At 36.1% G+C, this 20,073-nt stretch overlaps 1 protein-coding gene across 6 annotated transcripts in view; it reads left to right on the forward strand.

The window, feature by feature from the left end:
- The window catches only part of TTLL7 (tubulin tyrosine ligase like 7), a 150,541-nt gene that overhangs the window by 70,528 nt on the left and 59,940 nt on the right, over positions 1-20,073 (forward strand). For all 6 annotated transcript variants that reach the window (XM_036089899.2, XM_036089900.2, XM_078072835.1 and 3 more), the window contains 6 exons: positions 2,804-2,962; positions 7,761-7,855; positions 10,052-10,199; positions 10,285-10,358; positions 11,373-11,508; positions 18,815-18,901. In XM_036089899.2, coding sequence (XP_035945792.1) covers positions 2,804-2,962; positions 7,761-7,855; positions 10,052-10,199; positions 10,285-10,358; positions 11,373-11,508; positions 18,815-18,901 — 699 coding nt within the window. The remainder of the gene's footprint in view (positions 1-2,803; positions 2,963-7,760; positions 7,856-10,051; positions 10,200-10,284; positions 10,359-11,372; positions 11,509-18,814; positions 18,902-20,073) is intronic.

Consider the following 20,073-nt stretch of genomic DNA (forward strand, 5'->3'; position numbering starts at 1 on the left):
AGAACAAGAAAGTTTTCTATGCCCTGTGATACTCCTTTTTCTTTACCAAATTTTTCACTTCCATCTGGTTTTTCACTTCTTCAGAGAAGTCCTTGTGGAAAGGTGGAACTTCTTGGACTGCCGTGGTGAAGAATGTGTAGAGAGAATCAATCAGAGAGAAAAATTGGCTTTAAGTGGTACTTTCCCTACATAATTAAATTAGGAGAAGGCATAGAAGTAAGACTAATGTTAATAAGAAGGTCTGGAAATGAACCTTTTGTTAGAGTCAAAAATATAATTCTCATATATAACTTCAATATGGGCAGTGTACACCTATTAAGCTCTGAAACATTTATGATCCCTTCTATAAATGGGTAAATTTTGCATCATTCTTGCCTACATTAGTTAAAATGTATAATAACAATCTACAAATAAGCAATGAGTTAATACTTAATAAGTTATTAACTTTTCCAAGCACATATTTTATAATTATATTTATCTTTATTAAGAATTGCATATAAAGATATCTGTTTAAGATGAGTTAATGAAATAAGGTATTATAAAAACAGGAGGTAGAGAAGATGGTCAATCAGTAAATTTTTATCTTAATATCATAGTTTGCAAATTTCATGAATTTAACTTAGGACTTTTTTCCTAATGACTTTTTTTGGGGGGGTAATTTCTCTAAAAAGTGACTGTCTCTTTATGAAAACTAACATACAGTAGTACGCCCTATATAGCACAGAGATGCGTACTTTTGTGGAGGTCAAGAATGAATAAGAAATTAATAGAAAATCAAGCCACAGAGATTACAACCTTTGTAATCACTCATAAAACCATCCTTACTGAATGCTTTTTTTTTTTTTTAAAGATTTTATTTATTTATTTGACAGAGAGAGAGACAGCGAGAGAGGGAACACAGGCAGGGGGAGTGGGAGAGGGAGAAACAGGCTTCCCGCCAAGCAGGGAGCCCGATGCGGGGCTTGATCCCAGGACCCTGGGATCAAGACCTGAGCTGAAGGCAGACGCTTAACGACTGAGCCACCCAGGTGCCCCTGAATGCTTTTTATATACTTACATATATGTACAAATCTACAAATCACATTTCACAGCAATGACACTAGGTTGGAAGTTCTCAAAAGCGTTAGTGGAATTAGATTCGTGTTTGGTTCTATCACTCCTGATTTTCACATATACCTGCAGTCTTGCCTTTGCATTCCTTACAGATGTGTGTTTTATGTAGAAAAAACACAGATTTGTAATTCAGGGTTTATTAATATTCACTCTGCCCATCCTGCCTGAGTTGTTTCATGCAAACACTTATTAGCCAAGGTTTTAACCTTTTTTCTCCTATTCTCCTGTGACTTCACTAATATATCCAAAGACTTATATGAAGTGGTTTTTTGGCTTTTATCTTTATATCCTTTAGTGTTACTGGCAATTTTTTATTTTGATTAAAATTTTGTAGAACAACCTCTCATGGCATCTCTGATACTTACCCCAAATATGATCTGGGTTGGGATTCTGGGTAACAGCAAGGTCAATTTCTGTCTCTCATTTTTTTCTCCCATATAGTGAATATTGCTCCCACCAGGTAGTGGAATGTTTGTTTCTGACCTGACATAGGAGATGGGTTCTGGAGGAATGATAGAATGACTGTAACAGTAGTAGTAGTTAACACTTATTGAAGGTTTACTCTGTTCTAGGCACTATGCTGAGAGTTTTACATTGGAGTCTCATTTTGTCCTTACATCAGTCTTTTGCAGTAGGTGTTACTATTTCCCCTTTACGTTTGGGGAAAGTGAGACTCACAAAGTTTAAGCAACGTGACTGAGGTTATACATCTAGCGAGTAGCAAAGCCAGGAATAAACTCAGAAAGCCTGATGTTAGAGCCAGGTTCTTAACTGCCATGCTCTATTGCCTATACCGGTAGAGAGGGACTTAAAAAGACAATATATTCTAAGCAAAAAAACCCCTGCAAGACAGCTTTTCCACAATCCGTAACTTGTTCTTAAACTTCAGTAAACCAACCTTTTGTTTTATGAGCATTAGTAACTCACTCTGGTAGTATTGTGTGTCCTCACAGAAAGTGTTGATAGCTATTTATGTAATCGGCAGGACTCTGGTCTCAGGTGAACCTTACGAAATGCCGAATCAGCACCACACAGAGAAGCCCACCTCTCCTAGATTCTGTCCCGCCCTTCCAGCTTTTGTCTAAGTGGAAGTTCTGTGCTGTTTGTGAAATAGTTTCCTCTCCTTGGAATTTTTCTTCCCTGTCACTCCTAAACCCTTCTGTATGGTTTCTGAGAAGGCTAGCATATGATAGATAGATAGAATCTTATGATAGATAGAAGCCGCATTTATCAACTTTTATTTTACTTATTCACAGATATTTGTGAGCCTCTCCTAAGTGGCAGGAACTAGCGTAGGCACAAGGACACGGCCCTCACAAAAAAGGGAAAAGATCAGCCGATTCTACGTTGTACGAAGTGGTGCAGTAAGGGATGGCGGCGGCTACTTTTGACTCCAGTGTCAGGGAAGGCCTCCCTGAATATCAGGGCCGGGCATGGGAGTATCGGGAAGAGTGTTCCAGAAGGAGGGAACAGTTATCGCCCGGGCCCTGAGCCGGCAAGCGTGGCCGGAGGGCCATGAGCAGGGCAGGAGTGGCGTGCAGTGGAGTCAGAGTAGTGGCCGGGGCCGCGTGCCATAGAGCTGTGGGAACTTGGCCAGCATGCTGTTTGTGAGTCCAGGCCTTATTTCCATCCGTGTAAACTTGTTTTGTGAGGCATTTTCATTTTTCTGTCTTAATCACTGTACGTGCAGGAGTTGGTTGTAAAGACCTTGATTGTGGCAGCGCCTCACGTCCTGCATGCGTATCGAATGTGCAGACCTGGTCAGCCTCCCGGAAGCGAGAGTGTCTGCTTCGAGGTCCTGGGATTTGATATCTTGTTGGACAGAAAACTAAAGCCGTGGCTGCTGGAGGTAAGGCATTTCCTTTAAGAAGAAAGAGAAGTTACTACTGTTCCTGTGCATGAAAACAAATGTGTTTTAAACGTGTGCTTGGTACAGTTGGCTCGTTAGCTGAGCAGAAAGAGGCCTGAGTGGAGCATGTGGGAGGAAGAGAACAAAAAATTCAGAGAATAGAACAGTTCCAGGAATGGACCAATATATGTTTGATATTACTTTCCCCAAACTCATGTTGAGTGACTTTCTAGGCCAGGGATTTCGAATATATGCGTGGATCTGCTTTTACTGATGTGTTATCTACTTCTTCCACTATTTTCCCAGCCTCACGGCCTCTACCACTTCATGACTTCTGGATGTTGTCTTTCCTCTGTGTGGGTGCCTGGGCTTCGGGACCACAGCCTCCTTGTCTTCACTGGGTTCCCATTCAGACTCTCCAAGGAGAGGCTCCGATTGGTTCACTAATCAGTATTCAGTACCTCCTACCCCAGCTGGCATGGATTCTCCCTGAAGGCCGTGTAATACGCCTGGGGTTCCCCTCATGTCCAGCCTGCTAACTGTGTGCCTTTGGGCGTGCTGCCAGTCCCTGGTATGGTCAGAGTCATCATTATTTTTCTGTCATTATAAAAGATCACTTAATATTAGGAAAAGATGAAATGATATAAGGGAAAAATAAAAATAGTCTCTGTTTAAGATTTTTGTACCTTTCCTTCCAGTCATGTTTCTATTACATCCAGAAGAAAACTTAGAAGTCATGTAGTCCTATACTACCCCATTCAGCAGTTCCCTCTCAGACCCCTGATCAGGAGTCGTAGAGCGCATGGGCACAGAGCACTGTGTTTAGGAAACTTTATCAGGAAAATAGCACGTACCTAAACACCATTGTTTACTAGATTGGTTACATTTTGGAACATATTGCTATAGAAGGTACAATCAACAAGGACCTTTCATTTTAAGTTGATCATCTCTTTTTTTGTTAATGATTTTGAAGTTGGAAGTTCCATCTGTAACTTGAAAAAGCAAATTGAATGAGTGATAGATAATGAAGATATTCAAAGTATATTTTTAGGAAAGAATACTTTTCCAATTTGAGGGCTAATGGTGTGTGTGTGTGTGTGTTCAATCTCCTATGTGTCAGGAATGTATATTATATTTCCAATCAAATATAGATGTCAGATGTTTAAATTTTGCTCTTGCCTGGGTCCTAGAAATAAGATGAATGTGAGGAATTTTGCTTATCTTTTTGCTTCCTTCTTTACATGTATATGAAAGCATTTGACTCTGCATCTTACTAGGGCCTGACATTTTCTTCCTTAGGTTTCCTACTTTGTCTGCAATTATCCTTTCCTGTTCTTAACTGTATTTTTTTTCCTGCTCCTGCTGCTTATCTTTTATCTTTGATGGGTTTGGGAAGAAGTGAAGGCACATGCCTGAGGTGGAACTGAAAAGTAGAGCAGGGAATAAGGACTATAGATAATTAGTTACCTGTTTTTAAAAGCATTTGTATAATGAGCTTTGTATGATCTTGGTAAATCAGAATTGACTGAATGGTTGAATTTTGTATTTTTTTAAAGGCTCAAACACCATTGTTTGCATTAATGTTTCTTCATACTTTATTCTCTTCTTCATCATATCCAGATCAATAACCATTGAAAACCTCGACAATAATCAACAGCTAAATAGCATTGTTTGCATTAACATATTTTCATTTTCGATTCATTTCTTCATCATTTCCAGATCAGTCAGAACCATTACAAAAACTTTAGAGTAACCAACAGCTATGGATAATGAACATTTATTATATTAAAACAATTAAAAGAATCTTATTTAGATCTTGCTTCTTTGTGTTTTCTCCCAGCTGCAATTGTAGTCGGTCTAACGTATGTTGGTTAAAAACCTTTTGGCACCATCAAGTGGAATAAGATAGAAGGTGCATCTGAGAATATGATAACCTTTAGTTAACTGGAATAATTGCAGGTACTTTCATAGTGGCAAAATTGCAGCAATTTTCAAGCACAGAAACCTTTTTCGGGAAAAATATGGAAATTGGGTAGGATATGAATATGCTGCTAATAATTTAATTACCCTTGAATTAATTTCAACAAGTCATTGTGTCAGGGGGTGGAGATCCAAGAAGACAGAATACTTACCCGCACATGTGTCTTATGATAATAGTTACAAGTACAAGTAGGGAACAGGGTTACCAGCACAAGCAATAGAGTGATTAATCTCTCTGTGTACAAGTGTGTATTTGACAGTTAAAAAAATCTTTGCAGAGGAGGGAACACCTGAGCAGGGTGTTTAAGGCTGTGGAAGGTGTGGTGGGGACTGGGGGTTGGGAAAGATGGGGGTTAGGTGGGGAGAAGTTACTGGGCCAAGGGAACAGCACTAATTTGGGAGCCTAGAATCTATTATGGATACTTTGATATGTGCATGAAATGATTGTGCTTGTTTTGATAGTAAAATTATGATTTGGTTGGTTAATAAATGGTATTTATTAATTTAATTTGCTTTCTAGTAGTTTTCATTTTTGCATGCATTTACAAGCTACTGAATTTTAAGACTCTAACATTTGCTGAGCTTTGCTTGTTCTAGAATTGGGGTAGGAAATGAGAACCAAAGAAGCCATCAACATCACAGAGTATATTTTTTTTAAAAGAGTTATTTATTTATTTGTGAGAGAGAGGCAGTGGGGAGGGGCAAAGGAGGAAGGGAGAGAGAGTACAACCTGAGCCAAAGCCAAGAGTTGAGCACTTAACTGATTGTGCCACCCCGGTGCCCCAGAGTAGAATTTTGACTGAATGGAACCTGAATTTTCAGAGTCTCTTCTGTCTTTAGTTTTTACTTTACCTTTATCATAAAACTTTTGAAAAATCCAAAATGTGAATTGAAAAAAATTTTTTTCTACCTTTTCACATATTCGTTTATCTTGTGTGGGTACATTTCTCCTTAGACCCAATTTCTTTTTTATGGTAGTAGAGGGAATATTCTGACATAGGTAAGAGAGGGTCTGAGGTTACTTCCATCCTAGAGGACGGATATGTCTGGTAGAATTCCAGATGGCAATTTTGGAATGGAACACCTAAGGAATTCTATAAAGATAGATAACATTTCAGTGAACCACTTAGTCATTGGTTCCTAAATGTCTGGTTCATTTTATAATCCTGTCCCATGTAGCAGCAGAACAATTGTTAATTGTATTACAAATTGCAGAGATTTGAATCAGTATGGAATGGTTAAAATTTTCCATATAAAATACATTACTGTACCCTTTCTTCGCACTTGTAAGAGGAAATACTTAGAGTTTTGAAGTAGCAGATTAATAAACTCCCTTTCTTAAAATTTGCCTGGAATAAATGGATGTTCTTGCAGTTACCAAGTTGTTCCCTTCTCCTTGAGACCATATCACATAGGCAGAAATATGTCCATCACCTTCTAAATCAGAGATCAGCAAAAGCATAGTATACTTTGGCATATCTCTATAAATGGAGTACCATGCATCAAAATGATGACATGAAAGATTTTCATGATATACTGTTAAAAGAAAAACTTGGATTATAGAATAATATTGTTAGTATAGGTATGTATTTGGAAGATAAAATAAATATTATAAATATGTATGCATAGCAAATATTTATCATTTATCAAATGATTAGCAATATACCATTTATCAAATGGATAACAGTATACTGGGTAATGGGAATACAGGTGATCTTTTTGTTGTCTGTTTAGCTTCTATGTACATACTTCTACTTATTTATATTTCTTACAGCTGCCAGTTGTGAAATGCGTACTGTCAGTTATTTTGTCTCTTGTGGAACGGGATTGTATAAGGCAACCCTCTTCTATGGCAGTGGCATCATATTTTTTTGAGATAAGCTGTGAGGTTAGGTGGTGGTCATGAAGCTAAGCTGTAGTTTTGAACTCAGCAGTGTTCTAGCCAACTGAATTAATTAACTTTCTTAAACACTTGCTATTCCAGTTACATTTTCATAGCAAGAAAGACAAAAACAAAAACTCCAGCTCTTGAGGTGGCAGTAGATTGTATAATGGATTTCAGGGCATATACAGTTACTTTTACTTCTTATTTTTCCTCTTAATGAAATCCTGGAAATGATGTTGGAAAGAAGAACACCCACAAATGGCTCCTTTATTCCCCTGAGTCCTAATGCAGTTAGAGAAGCTCGTAGAGGTTAGTCTGCAGCTACCTTTAACGGTATCTTCTGACTTATATAGTCAGTGTCTTTGGAAAGGAAAATTGATGATTTATTGTTTGATCCAGGTAGAAAGAAAATAATTTATTTTTTAGGCAGCAATAGATGAATGCATCCAGAAGTGAAAAGAGGGTATAGTTTCTATATGCTAAATAAATGCATTTAATTATTACTGTATTGGTAACATGCATATTATTTTTGTTACATCATTCTTGTTATGGTTAATACTGGTCTTCTAACCTTTTTGTCAGGATGAGTCACTTTTAACTTCCCTAAACTTAAAACCTAGAGTGCTCAGGGTGTTGGGCTGGAGAGGGTGCAGAGGAGGGAGAGGGCACAAAAGCTTACCAAAGATCCTGAGCTAAGGCAGCAGGGAGAAGGGGGCGGTGACAGCAGTCAGTTCCTTGAAACTCCTTGACTTAGGTGGTGGGGAAGGGAGGTGTGGCAGTGGTAACTGGGCCATCTATCATGTAGAGCTTTGAGATTTATTGTAGAGTTTCTCTGTTGGTTGGGGATCTTGCATTAGTTTAACAAATATGTACTGAATGTTTATTAACCTACCAACATTTGGCTATTCTCATTGTTTTCTTTGTAAATTTCAGATTAATCGTGCTCCAAGCTTTGGAACTGATCAGAAAATAGACTATGATGTAAAAAGGGGAGTGCTGCTAAATGCGCTAAAGCTACTAAACATCAGGTAAAGTATTTCCTCCCTCATTTAGAAGGTTTTCACCACCTTTGGCATAGAACAATCACTTGTACATGGGCTTGGCTTATGATTTTTTCATATTTTATATTTTGAATTTCTTGATTCCATTCTTCAAACTCATTTAGTGTTTTCTTTTTAAATATCTTTCCCTCTCTACAAACTGCTTTTCCTTCTCTCCATATCATGCTCTGAATCTACAGTAAATAGTTAATTTAGAGTGTTGGTACAGTTATTCAATATAGAGTGTAAGGTTGAATTGGAGAATACCTGAGGAAAATCTCTAGATTATCTTCCTCACCTTACAAGAAGAAACTAAAGCAGAGTTCATTCAGGAAGTTAAAAAAAGTAACAACCCTCAAACACATGGATTTTCTACCTTTCTGTTCAGAGGTCTTCCCACTGTGTCATGCTGCCTGGGTAAACAGAAAAAAGAGGTAGTTGTTAAGACAGGGTTAACAGGGCAGGGTAGTTGTTAAGGCAGAGTTAAAAAAGGAATTTTTTTTTTTTTTTAAGGCTGGATAATATTCCATTGTATGTATATACCACATTTTTTTTATCATTCATCTGTTGATGAACATTTAGTTTGCTTCTATGGCTTGGCTATTGTGAATAATGCTGTAATGAGCATGGGGGTGCAGATATATTTTTGCATCCTGATTTCAACTCCTTTGAATATATACTCGGAAAGGGGATTGCTGCATCAACAGAATATTATTAGGCTGGTTGCAGTGTATGTGATCATGGATCTCAAATATTTGAAATGCTGTTTTGTAGGAAAGCTTTTGGCTTATTATGAAAGAAATTTGTTAGAAGTTTAATTGAACTGCTTAATGAAGTAGTGAGTCATCTGCCATTGTTAAGTGTTCAAACAGTGTTTAGGGTGTTGGATTAAAGGACCTCTGAGGTCATTTAAGCCCAGGGATTTTATGATTTCAATTGATTCTAATCATCATTTAAAGAACTCTAAAAGAGTTGGGGGATGCTTCCAAGCAATTTATTTATTTTAAATGGTTCTAAGCATTTAGCAGTTGCTTGCTTGAGAAGTAGCTTTATATGGAAAGCATTATTAAAAAAAGATCGATACATGAATTTGTTTTTTTCCTATTTTTTTGATATATAAATTTGTTAAGAAATTTTCATATGGCCCCTTCTTTTGCTTGATCAAAGAACGATTTGCCTCAATTTAACTGACATTTCAATTATCCTAAAAGAAATGAATAGAAGAGATATAGAAAGTGAAATTTTTGTTTATTTAGCTTACACAAGTGCATCAAATATTTTAGATTATTCAAACAGTATACCTATACATTTTTTTTTGCATTTACTATTATTATGTAAGTAGGCCTTATGTTTTTTCATGTCTTTGCCAACCAATTCAGGATATAATCTATGGGTGTTTTTGTCTTCTTAAAAGTTCGAATAGTGAGAAATTTCTAGACTTAAAAATAAAGGAAAGTTGGAATTCATTTTCCTTATTTTTCTTAGTGTTGTTCCAGTAAGAGAATTTAATACAATTCTTAACATTTTGAACATATGCTAATGAAGTTTACATCATAGATGTGCCTTTTCTCTCCATCCAGATGGAGTGCTCCATGGGCATATATGTGTTAGACTTGTCTTTCAAGCCTGCACAATTCTTTTTTTTTTTTTTTTTTTAAGATTTTATTTATTTATTTGACAGAGAGAGACACAGCGAGAGAGGGAACACAAGCAGGCGGAGTGGCAGAGGGAGAAGCAGGCTTCCCGTGGAGCGGGGAGCCCGATGCGGGGCTCGATCCCAGGACGCTGGGATCATGACCTGAGCCAAAGGCAGACGCTTAACGACTGAGCCACCCAGGCGCCCCAAGCCTGCACAATTCTTAATACAATGTTTTACTTATAGTATGGCTCCATATATACCCCAAAGTTCATTTTGTAAGCATATACTTTTAATCTCAAGAAAATCCAAAAGAATGTAGATTGCTCAGAGTATTCCATCACAACCCCTGGGAATAAGGAACCTCCAGTTTATTATATGGAGACCCATATTTGATGGATGATTAGATGAATATGATGTATGTGAATATATATATACATATATATATAAAACATTCATTCGTATCCCCACTGTGTCTCCTCTTCTGCTAATTCTCCTCACAGGGATAAGATCAGGGCTTATTTGAATTCCTGTGTTTTATATTTCAGGACCAGTGATAAAAGGAGAAACTTGGCCAAACAAAAAGCTGAAGCTCAAAGGAGGCTTTATGGTCAAAATTCAATAAAAAGGCTCTTACCAGGTTCCTCAGACTGGGAACAGCAGAGACATCAGTTAGAGAGGCGGAAAGAAGAGTTGGTATGAAAATTTTAACAATATACCTACAATTTGAATTGCATAATTCATTGGTCAGATTTTATTTGTAAAATTTCTTCATTTCTAGAAAGAGAGACTCGCTCAATTACGAAAGCAGATTTTAAAAGAAGAACATGAAAATCGGCATATGGGGAATTATAGGTAACTGTGCTTCCATTTTCTTATAGATTGAAGAAGTGTCAAAACAACTATTCTACATTTTTAACCTTTTAGACTTATTTTGAGCACTGTTTATTTCATTCCTGCTAGCCAGCGTCATGGGTGGTTGTATGAGATCTTTTAAATCTGATACTATCCTGTGACCTTATTTACTTTTAATGTAGTATTTTGAGAAAGTCAGGTTTTAGGTCTCCTAGTTTTCTTTCTGTCAGTTCAGAGTGGTTGCTCTACTTTGTTTAAACTCAGATATATCAGGAACCAGGCAAATAATGAAAATGTTTGAAGGAGGCAGGTATGAGGCAATACAGAGGGGTGTGGACTGTGTTGAACTGGAACCCCTCCATGGAATCCTTTGACAGGATAAAAGAGGACACCCCCTCTAAATTCCTTGTGTTCTTGGAAAGACTGCTCCTCTTCCCAAGTTTGATGTTAACTTAACAGAATTAGGAGGACTGGGGGCCACAGAGCTTCTCACACCCCTGGTAAAACATTCTTTTCTGCCTTAACACCATCAACAGCAACTCTGGGAACACATTCTTCTCATTCTACCTCTACCCTCTTCTCTTCTTTGGATAGGCACATTCCACCACCCTAAAAGAGAATACCAAGATGAACGCCTGTATTCTTGTATATGTCAGTAACCACACCGTAATTGCACATTTCCAGATTATCCCTCATCACCTGCTCTCTCCCATGAAGATATTTCTTCAATATGCCCGATTGCAATTCTCCAACCACCGCTCCACAACCAAACCCTTATACTATGATTTATGGAGCCTCATTGTTTAATGACCATTCTCTAGATAAACTTTAATTTGTGTAGGTAACTGATGAAAATTTGTGTGAATTTCTTATAACTGCATTCATCTTTATTTCTAGCACCTAGTAAAGTAACTGGCAGAGAGTAGGTGGTCAAGGAGTATCTATGTAATTGAACTTAACTCTTGCAATGCAATAGCTCCTTTTAAACTAGTTGGTTTATCTGATTTATTGTAGACGAATTTATCCTCCTGAAGATAAAACTCTGCTTGAAAAGTACGAAAATTTGTTGGCTGTTGCCTTTCAGACCTTCCTTTCAGGGAGAGCAGCTTCATTCCAGCGAGAGCTGAATAATCCTTTGAAAAGGATGAAGGTAAAGGAATGAATGTTTATAAAGAGAAAAATGAATGAAGCTAAATGATATGTCTTTAAAAACAACCCACCTTAGTCCCACATACAAAAACATTTGTTTTAAGATGCACTTTCCTTCTATTTTAATAGTTGGTAGCATTTCATAACCAACCAAGTGATTTCATAAATAAGATGTCTAATAGGACAAATTATGCAGTAGAGAATGTTGTTATTATGTTGTAATATCAATCTATTGTAATAAACATGTCTTTTTACAGAGGTGTGTGTATGTAACTGAATAAAAAAAATCCATTGAATTAACCTAGTGTTTTGCGATGCTCTCATTATTTGGATTGTAACTAACATTATACAGTATTTTTTCCCCTGATATACTGCATAGACCTGGCATATGAGAAATAATTAAGACACACACACACACACACACACACACACACAGAGTAAGCTCTTTATCAAAATGTCTACCAGTTATCTTTTGTAGCATAATAAACCATTTACTTGCTCATATTCTGTAATCTTCGCTGGGCTCAGCTGAGTAGTTCTTCAGCTTGGCCTGCTTGGAGTGAATCATAGTTGCATTTATCTGGAAGCTCAGCTGGGGCTGGAAATCCAGGAAGGCTTCACTCACATGTCTGGTGTCTCAGTTAAGATAGCTGGAACATCTGGGGAGCTGGCTCAATGTCTCTTAGCAAGGTACCCAGATCTCATAACATGGTAGCTTGGAGTTTCAAAAGGAAGCATTGCAAGAGGACAAACCCAGTGTGCAAGTGCTAATCAAGCCTGTGCTTGCATTGTGCTTGCTAAAGTCCCATTGGACAAATAAGTTTATGTGGACTCATTAAATTGTACTTTATATTACTGGACATTTCACTACAGTGATAACCTCCCATTTCTTGTATACCCTGTTATATTGAGTGATTCAAAAATGATAAAGTTCATTATAGGTAGATGTTGCTATGGTCTTTTCACTTAAATTCTGCAACAAGATATAGAGCCACTTTTGAACTGGCTACACCTAAGAGACAGAAGCAGAAGGAATAATGTATACCTCAATGTTCTTTTCCTCCAAAGTCTTTCTTTTGACATACACAAATGTTTCCACCAGTAGAATTATATTCTGTGGACCTTTTGTTTTTCTTGATCAAGACAGTAGGAGACCTTTGTTCATTTTCCATCACCTGTTCTGTACTGTTATTTGTCTCTCCGGTGGGTACTGCATCAGTTTCATCTTCTCATTACTCTTCTCCCCTAACCGTACATTTTCTGCTAGAAAACCTAGGCATTTTGGAGCCAGATAGACCTACATTCAAATTCCAGCTCCCCCATGTGTTAATTATGTAACCTTAGACTAAACTATTTGATCAACAGTTTGCTCATCACTAACACAGTAGTATTAGAACTATACTTGACAAGTTGGTGGTTAAAATAAAATTGAGGGGTGCCTGGGTGGCTCAGTCGTTAAGCGTCTGCCTTCGGCTCAGGTCATGATCCCAGGGTCCTGGGATCCAGCCCTGCATCGGGCTCCCTGCTCAGCAGGGAGTCTGCTTCTCCCTCTCCCACTCCCCGTGCTTGTGTTCCCTCTCTCGCTGTGTCTCTCTCTGTCAAATAAATAAATAAAATCTTTAAAAAAAAATAAAAATAAAATTGAGGTTAATTAAAATAGTCTACTTAAAGTACTTGTCACATAATAGGCTTCAAATCTCAATTCCCTTCTTCCTTGTCTTCTTCAAAATCTAGTTTAAATTTCACCACTTTGCCTGCCCTGGTCCATTGGTTTGTGAGCCTCTTCTTACACAAATATCACACTATCTTCAGTACTGTTGTTTTGGCCTTTCTAGGTCCTTTATGCTTTGATATACATTTTAGAATTGACTGGATTTTAAATTTTGATTAATTTTTGTATTACAAAGTAGCTGCTGGATTTTAATTGGGACTGTGAGGAATCTATATTAACAGTAATATTAACAATACTGAGGAATTAACAGTTCCGAGTTTTCTGATCCATAAATATGGCACATCTCTCCATCTACTTGAGTCTTTAATTACTCCGCTGTGTTTATAGCTTTTGGTGTATAGTTTTTGCACATCTTTAATTAAATTTATTGCTAAGTATTTGATGTTTTTGCTACTATTGCCAGTAATATAGTTTTTAAAATTTTTCATTTTTAAATTTGTTTTCAGGATGTAAACATCTGATTTTTTTGTATATTCCCCTTGTATCTAGCAATTTTTACATATTATATTTTTATTAACTGCCATCCTAAATTAATTTCTGGTTTTTATTTGGTTATTTAGAAGTTTTTTGCTTAATTTCCATACATTGAAACTTTCTTGCTTTATTTTTGTTAAAAATTTCTAGTTTAGAAAACATTCTGATTTTAATATTGTAAAATGAATTGATGCTTGCTTTAACTCAATAGAGTACTTATTTTGTGAATGTTCCAAGTGTTTGTGAAAATAATGTGCTACTACTACAGGTGTTGGTTATAGAGTTTTCACATGTCATAAGTAAATTTGGCTATTAGTGTTGTTCAAATATTCTATATCCTTTCTGATTTTTTTGGCCTACTAGTTCTAGCAATTACTGAGAGAGATTGTTAAAACTTCCAACTGTGATTGTGGATTTAGTTCTGTCGATTTTTGTTTCATATACTTTGAAGTTACGAAGGTGTCTTTCTAATGAATTCATCCTTTCTATTTTGTCATTATGAAATATTTACCTTTCCCTTTGATAATATCCTGTGTCGTAAGTTTACTTTGTGTGACTGATGTAGCCAGCTAGTTTCTTTCTTATGCTACTGTTTGAATGACATATCTTTCTATTAACTCATCTGTGTTCTTATATTTAAAACATCTCTGGTAAATACCATTGTAGTTGGGTCATATTTGCTTTAAAATTCAGTCTGACACTATCTGTCTCTTAATCATTTCACACATTTACTGGTATAGGTGGGTTTATGTCTTCCCTTTTGCTCTTTGTTCTCTATTCCATCTGTTCATTATTTTTTTGTTGCTCCCTTTATTCTTTTGGAAAAATCAATTATTTTTTGTTATACTATTTTATCTTCTCTTTTGGCTTTTAGTTATATTGTAGCATAATATTTTTAAAAAGAAATTACAATATACATCCTTAAGTGATAATAACCTTGAATTAAGGATCCTTGAATTAAGGATCATAACAGTTTAGTTTCATTTAGTGCCTCCCTCTGACTTTGTGCTGTTAACATATATTTTACTTTTACTTATGTTAAAAACCTCAGAATACATTGTTAGTATTGTCTAAGCAATCAGTGGTCTTTAATAGTTTTCTAACTAACCTTTCCTATTTACTCACATATATATCCTTTCTTGTGTTCTTCATTTTGTCATGCAGATTCATGCTTCTAACAAGGGTTATCTTTCTTCAGTTTGAAGAAACTTTCTTTAGTACTTCATATTCCTTGTAGCGTAAATGTATTGATTAATTTTCAGTCTCTCTTGTTTTTTGGTCAGAAATTCTCTTTCATTTTGTCTTTTTTAAGTGGAGTTTAACTGGGTATAGAATTCTATCTTGGTAGGGTTTTTTTTTTTTTTCTTTCAGCACTTTTGTAGATGTCACTTATTTTTCTTCTGGTTCCTATTGTTTCTATTGAGAATTCAACCATCATTATTTTTGTTTTCCTTCTAAATGTAATATGTCTTTTTCCCTGGCTGCTTCCCCCCTCCCCCCCCAGCATTTTGACTTTGATGTGTTTATGTGTGGCTTTCTTTGTATTAATCCTGCCTGTAATTTTCTCAGTTTCTTGAAGCTCTGGCTTAATTTAGTATTTCATTGGTTTTGGAAAATTCTCCTCCATTATTTCTTCAGATATTGCTGCTGCATTATTTTGTTTTTGTCTCTTTGTGGGACTCTAACTACACATATATTAGGTCATTGGACAGCATCCTGTGTTTCCTTGATACTCTGTTCTATTTTTCCTTTCTTTATCTTTCTTTGTGCTTCAGTTTGGATAATTTCCACTGACATATCTTTGCTCTGCCCAGTCTGTCATAATATCTTCTTAATTTTTTATTACATTTTTCAACTCAAAAATGTCCATTTGGTTTTTTTTTTTTTAAGATTTTATTTATTTATTTGACAGAGAGAGACAGCAAGAGAGGGAACACAAGCAGGGGGAGTGGGAGAGGGAGAAGCAGACTCCCTGCAGAGCAAGGAGCCCGATGCAGGGCTTGATCCCAGGACACTGGGATCACAACCTGAGCCGAAAGCAGACGCCTAACCTACTGAGCCACCCAGGCGCCCCTATCCATTTCATTTTTTAAATCTCATTTCTCTGTTGGAATTCATCATCTTCCATTCCTTTTTTTCTTTTTTCATCAATTTTCTTTAATATGTATATAGTAGTTATTTTAAAATCCTTGTTTGTTAATTTTAACATCTGGATCATTTAAGGACCTGCTCTTTAAAATGTTTTTTTCCTTTTTATCATGGGTCACATTTTCCTGTTATTTTGGATATCCTACAATTTTTATTTGTTTGACAGTGTCTATAAAAGCCTCATTAAAATTGAACTGATATTATTTTCTCCAAAAAAAGGTGTATCTTTCTTCTTTCAGGGTGCTAAGGTAAGGGGCTAATCACTTTCAGCCAAAGAAAAGTTGAACAAAAGCAAAAATCAGAAAGTGGAACTTCATCAAACTTAAAAGCTTCTGCACAGCAAAAGAAATAACCAACAACATGAAAAGACAACCTGCAGAACAGGAGAAAATTTTTGCAAACCATTTATATGATAAGGGGTTAATATCCAAAATATTTAAGAACTCATGCAACTGTATACCAACAGTAACAAAAAAGAATCTAACTAAAAAATGGGCAGAGGAGCTAAACGGACATTTTTTCCAAAGAAGAGATCCAAATGTCCAACAGGTACATGGGAAAATGCTCAGCATCACTAATCGTCAGGGAAATACAAAGCAAAACCACAATGAAGTGTCATCTCACATCTGTTAGAATGGCTATCATCAAGAAGACAAGAGATAGCAAGTGTTGGTGAGGATGTGGAGAAAAGGGAACCCTTGTATACTGTTGGTGGGAACATAAATTGGCTCAGCCACTATAGAAAGCAATATAGAGGTTCCTCAAAAAGTTAAAAATAGATCTAACATATGATCCAGCAATTCCACTTCTGGGTTATACCCAAAGGAAATGAAAACAGGATATCAAAGCGATAAATTCACTCCCATGTTTATTGCAGCATTATTCACAGTAGCCAAGATTTGGAAACAATGTAAGTGCCTGTCAATGGATGAATGGATAAAGATGATGTGGTATATATGTACAATGGAGTATTTTCAGCCGTGAGGAAGAAGGAAGTCCTGTCATTGTGACAACATTGATGGACCTTGAGAACATTATGCTAATTGAGATAAGTCAGACAGAAAAAGACAAATACTATAGGATTTCACTTTTATGTGGAATCCAAAAAAGCCAAACTCATAAAAATAGTGAAATGGTGGTTACCAGCGTTCAGGCATGGGGGGATAGGAGAGAGGTTGTTTAAGGATACAGTCTTGCAACTAGTAGTAAATAAGTCCTAGAGATAAAATGAACAGTATAGTGTATATAGACAACATTGCATTCTAATCACCAGACTTGCTAAGAGAACAGATATTTATTATTCCAATCTCAGAAATGATAATTATGCGATGTGATGGAGAAGCTAACTATTACTACACTGACAATCATATTAAATATATAAATGTGTCTTTGCACAATGTTATATGTCAAATTTATTTCTATAAAAAAAAAAGAAAGAAAGAAAGAAAGAAAAGTTGAACTTGGTCCAGTCTGGGCTGTGGTAGTTTTAGTGTACTGTCTTGTTTCAAGGGTCCGAAGGATGAAATTTATTCAGTGTTTATTACAGACCTCATTTTCTATTGGTATTAAGACTACAGAGGAGTATTACTGGCTTTCACATGCCTCTGTCTTCCTACTCCTCTACAAGCTCACTAAAATTGCTGTCAAAGAGACCCAGCAGGTGAAGAGAACAAGCTCTGTGGGGCGGTTCTAGATGTTACACTAGCCCACATGACCATTGAAAACTCTATTAGATTCTCTTTATCCCAGCCTATTATAGACGTGGTCTCTGCCCATCTGTGTGCAGACTTGACAAATGATTCCAAAGTAGAAAATGGCTACTCATATCTGCTTACCTAGAACTTTTCCCCCTCTGGTATTTAGTTTATTTTACACTACTTTTTATCCACAGTTTTCTGATGTCTTCAAAAAAATATGATTGTTTAGTTTATCTTTTTCTAGCTGCTATAATGAAAGTATTATCTATTATGATCTTCTTTCTCCTAAGCAGGAACAGAACTCTTTGAGTTTCTTTTTAACTATCTTGTGTTGCTGTCACAGGAATTCATTGTTCGATTATTATTTAATCAAAACATTATAGCAAAGGTATTTTGGTATTTTAATAGCTAAGCTTTGTTGGATTGGGATGGAGAGTAACTTATTTTACAAATTTCCATTGCACAGTAAGATTTCTAATTTCTTCAAAAATCTTTTTATAAGAGACACTGAAATATGTCATAAATATATAAATGGAGATGCAATATTTTTATAGGTTGAATAAATAACTCAAGGAAGCCATTGATTATACCTCTTTCAGTGTAGCTATTATACTCTATTTACTCTGGTTTGCTCAAAATCTATTTCAGTATATGTTTTTATAACTTTCCCCTTGACATCACAATGACTCTAGAAGAGCAAGTATTATGCCCATAGAATGAAAATCTTTCATAAAGTTCTAAAGATACTCTTGCACAATAGTTAAAATTTTGAAAGAGTCACCTTAAATTGTGCCCATTTACCAAATACTAACATTAGATCATTCTAAATGAAACTATTAGGCCAATCATCAATTTTCTTCTGAAGTCATATTATTTTGTACTAATTAATATAGAAATGATTGATGAAACTGTGCTCTGGAAAATTAGAGTGAACTTTTGGAAATTTTAAAATGTTCAATAGGCTAATTTATTGAAGTATTGTACTCTAAGATTTTAATAGTGTACTAGAACGTAAGGATACATTTGTTTATGATATTAATGCATAATAGATTTCAGCTATGTATTGTTTAAATTGCCAGATTTTAGTGAAGGTTTCTTCAAGAGATTTTTCCATAACTCTTTATTTCTCATTTGATCTGAGCAATCTTCATTAAATAGTTCCAGGACTCCTTATTGCACACTATTTTATGGAGATTAATGATCTTGGAAAAATTCTAGAGTCCATTAGTGATCACAGTTTTAATATTTTTTTTAAGGAAGAAGATATTTTGGATCTTCTGGAACAATGTGAAATTGACGATGAAAAATTGATGGGCAAAACTGCCAAGCCTCGAGGACCAAAGGTGCTGTTCCTATACATTCTTTACTATCAAAGTAGATGCTACTAAGTACAGTTGATTTTACCTTTATGGTTCTTACTGTAAGAATGACTGATGCCACTTTCAAGGAACTGTATGGACTATGTGTCCAGTGCAGATAGAATTAGGGAGATATACTCAAGAGAAGTTTTGTTTTGTTAGTTTCTCTCATTTTTAATTTTTTTTTAAGATTTTATTTATTTATTTGACAGAGAGAGAGAGGGCTAGCACAAGTAGGCAGAGTGGCAGGCAGAGGGAGAGGGAGAAGCAGGCTCCCTGCTGAGCAGAGGCAGAGAGCCTGATCTGGGGCTCAATCTCAGGACCCTGGGATCATGACTTGAGCCAAAGGCAGATGCTTAATGACTGAGCCCACCCAGGTGCTCCAAGTTTTCCTCATTTTTTAATTCTTTCCCTAATGCTAGTGAAAACCCTATGAGTTAGGACCAACAGGGACTTAAAACTAGTACCCTTATTCTATACTCAGTATTACATTTTTCTCATATCTCTAGACCTACAATTATCAGAGATGTGTAGCATTATAGGTTAGGCAAATCATGACTCTGGAAATCCTCATGGGGGGGCCCACTTATTGTTGACTCAGTAACATTGAAATTGTGTTAGTTAAAATAGGTATGGTTTCTAGGAATAAACAGAAAGCTCTCATGCAAGCAAAAATGGGCAGGTGTTTGCTTTACAACTTCATCCTCTCTTTAGTGATGATCTACATGTTCCTTTTTTTATATGTTAAAGGCCTTGCTAGTAGAGTAGGAAAATGGTGAATTTGCAAAATCTTGGAAAGTTTTTTATTCAGTTGTCATCGTTGTTGTTCTTGTTGTTTTAGTTTACATTTCAGCAATACAAAGCTATTGCTATGTCCTTATACCCATCATCATGCTCTGTCATGCTTTCATGCTTTTTCCATGCCTCTGGAATGCCTTCCTATTTTAAAAAAATTATCCATTCATTGCTTGATTACAGATCCCCTTCTAATCCAGCTGAACCATTGCTGCCTTTGTGAAATCTTCCCTCACTCCCCTAGTTAGACTTAGATCTTCCTTCTTCTGCTTCTTCTGCTGTGCTACAAATAACACTTTAAGAGCATTCATGACAATTGTGTGCATGTTTGCTTTAGAATGAACTTGTAAGTACTTTGAGGG

Source organism: Halichoerus grypus, chromosome 5 (genome assembly GCF_964656455.1).
Source record: "Halichoerus grypus chromosome 5, mHalGry1.hap1.1, whole genome shotgun sequence".
NCBI lineage: Eukaryota > Metazoa > Chordata > Mammalia > Carnivora > Phocidae > Halichoerus > Halichoerus grypus.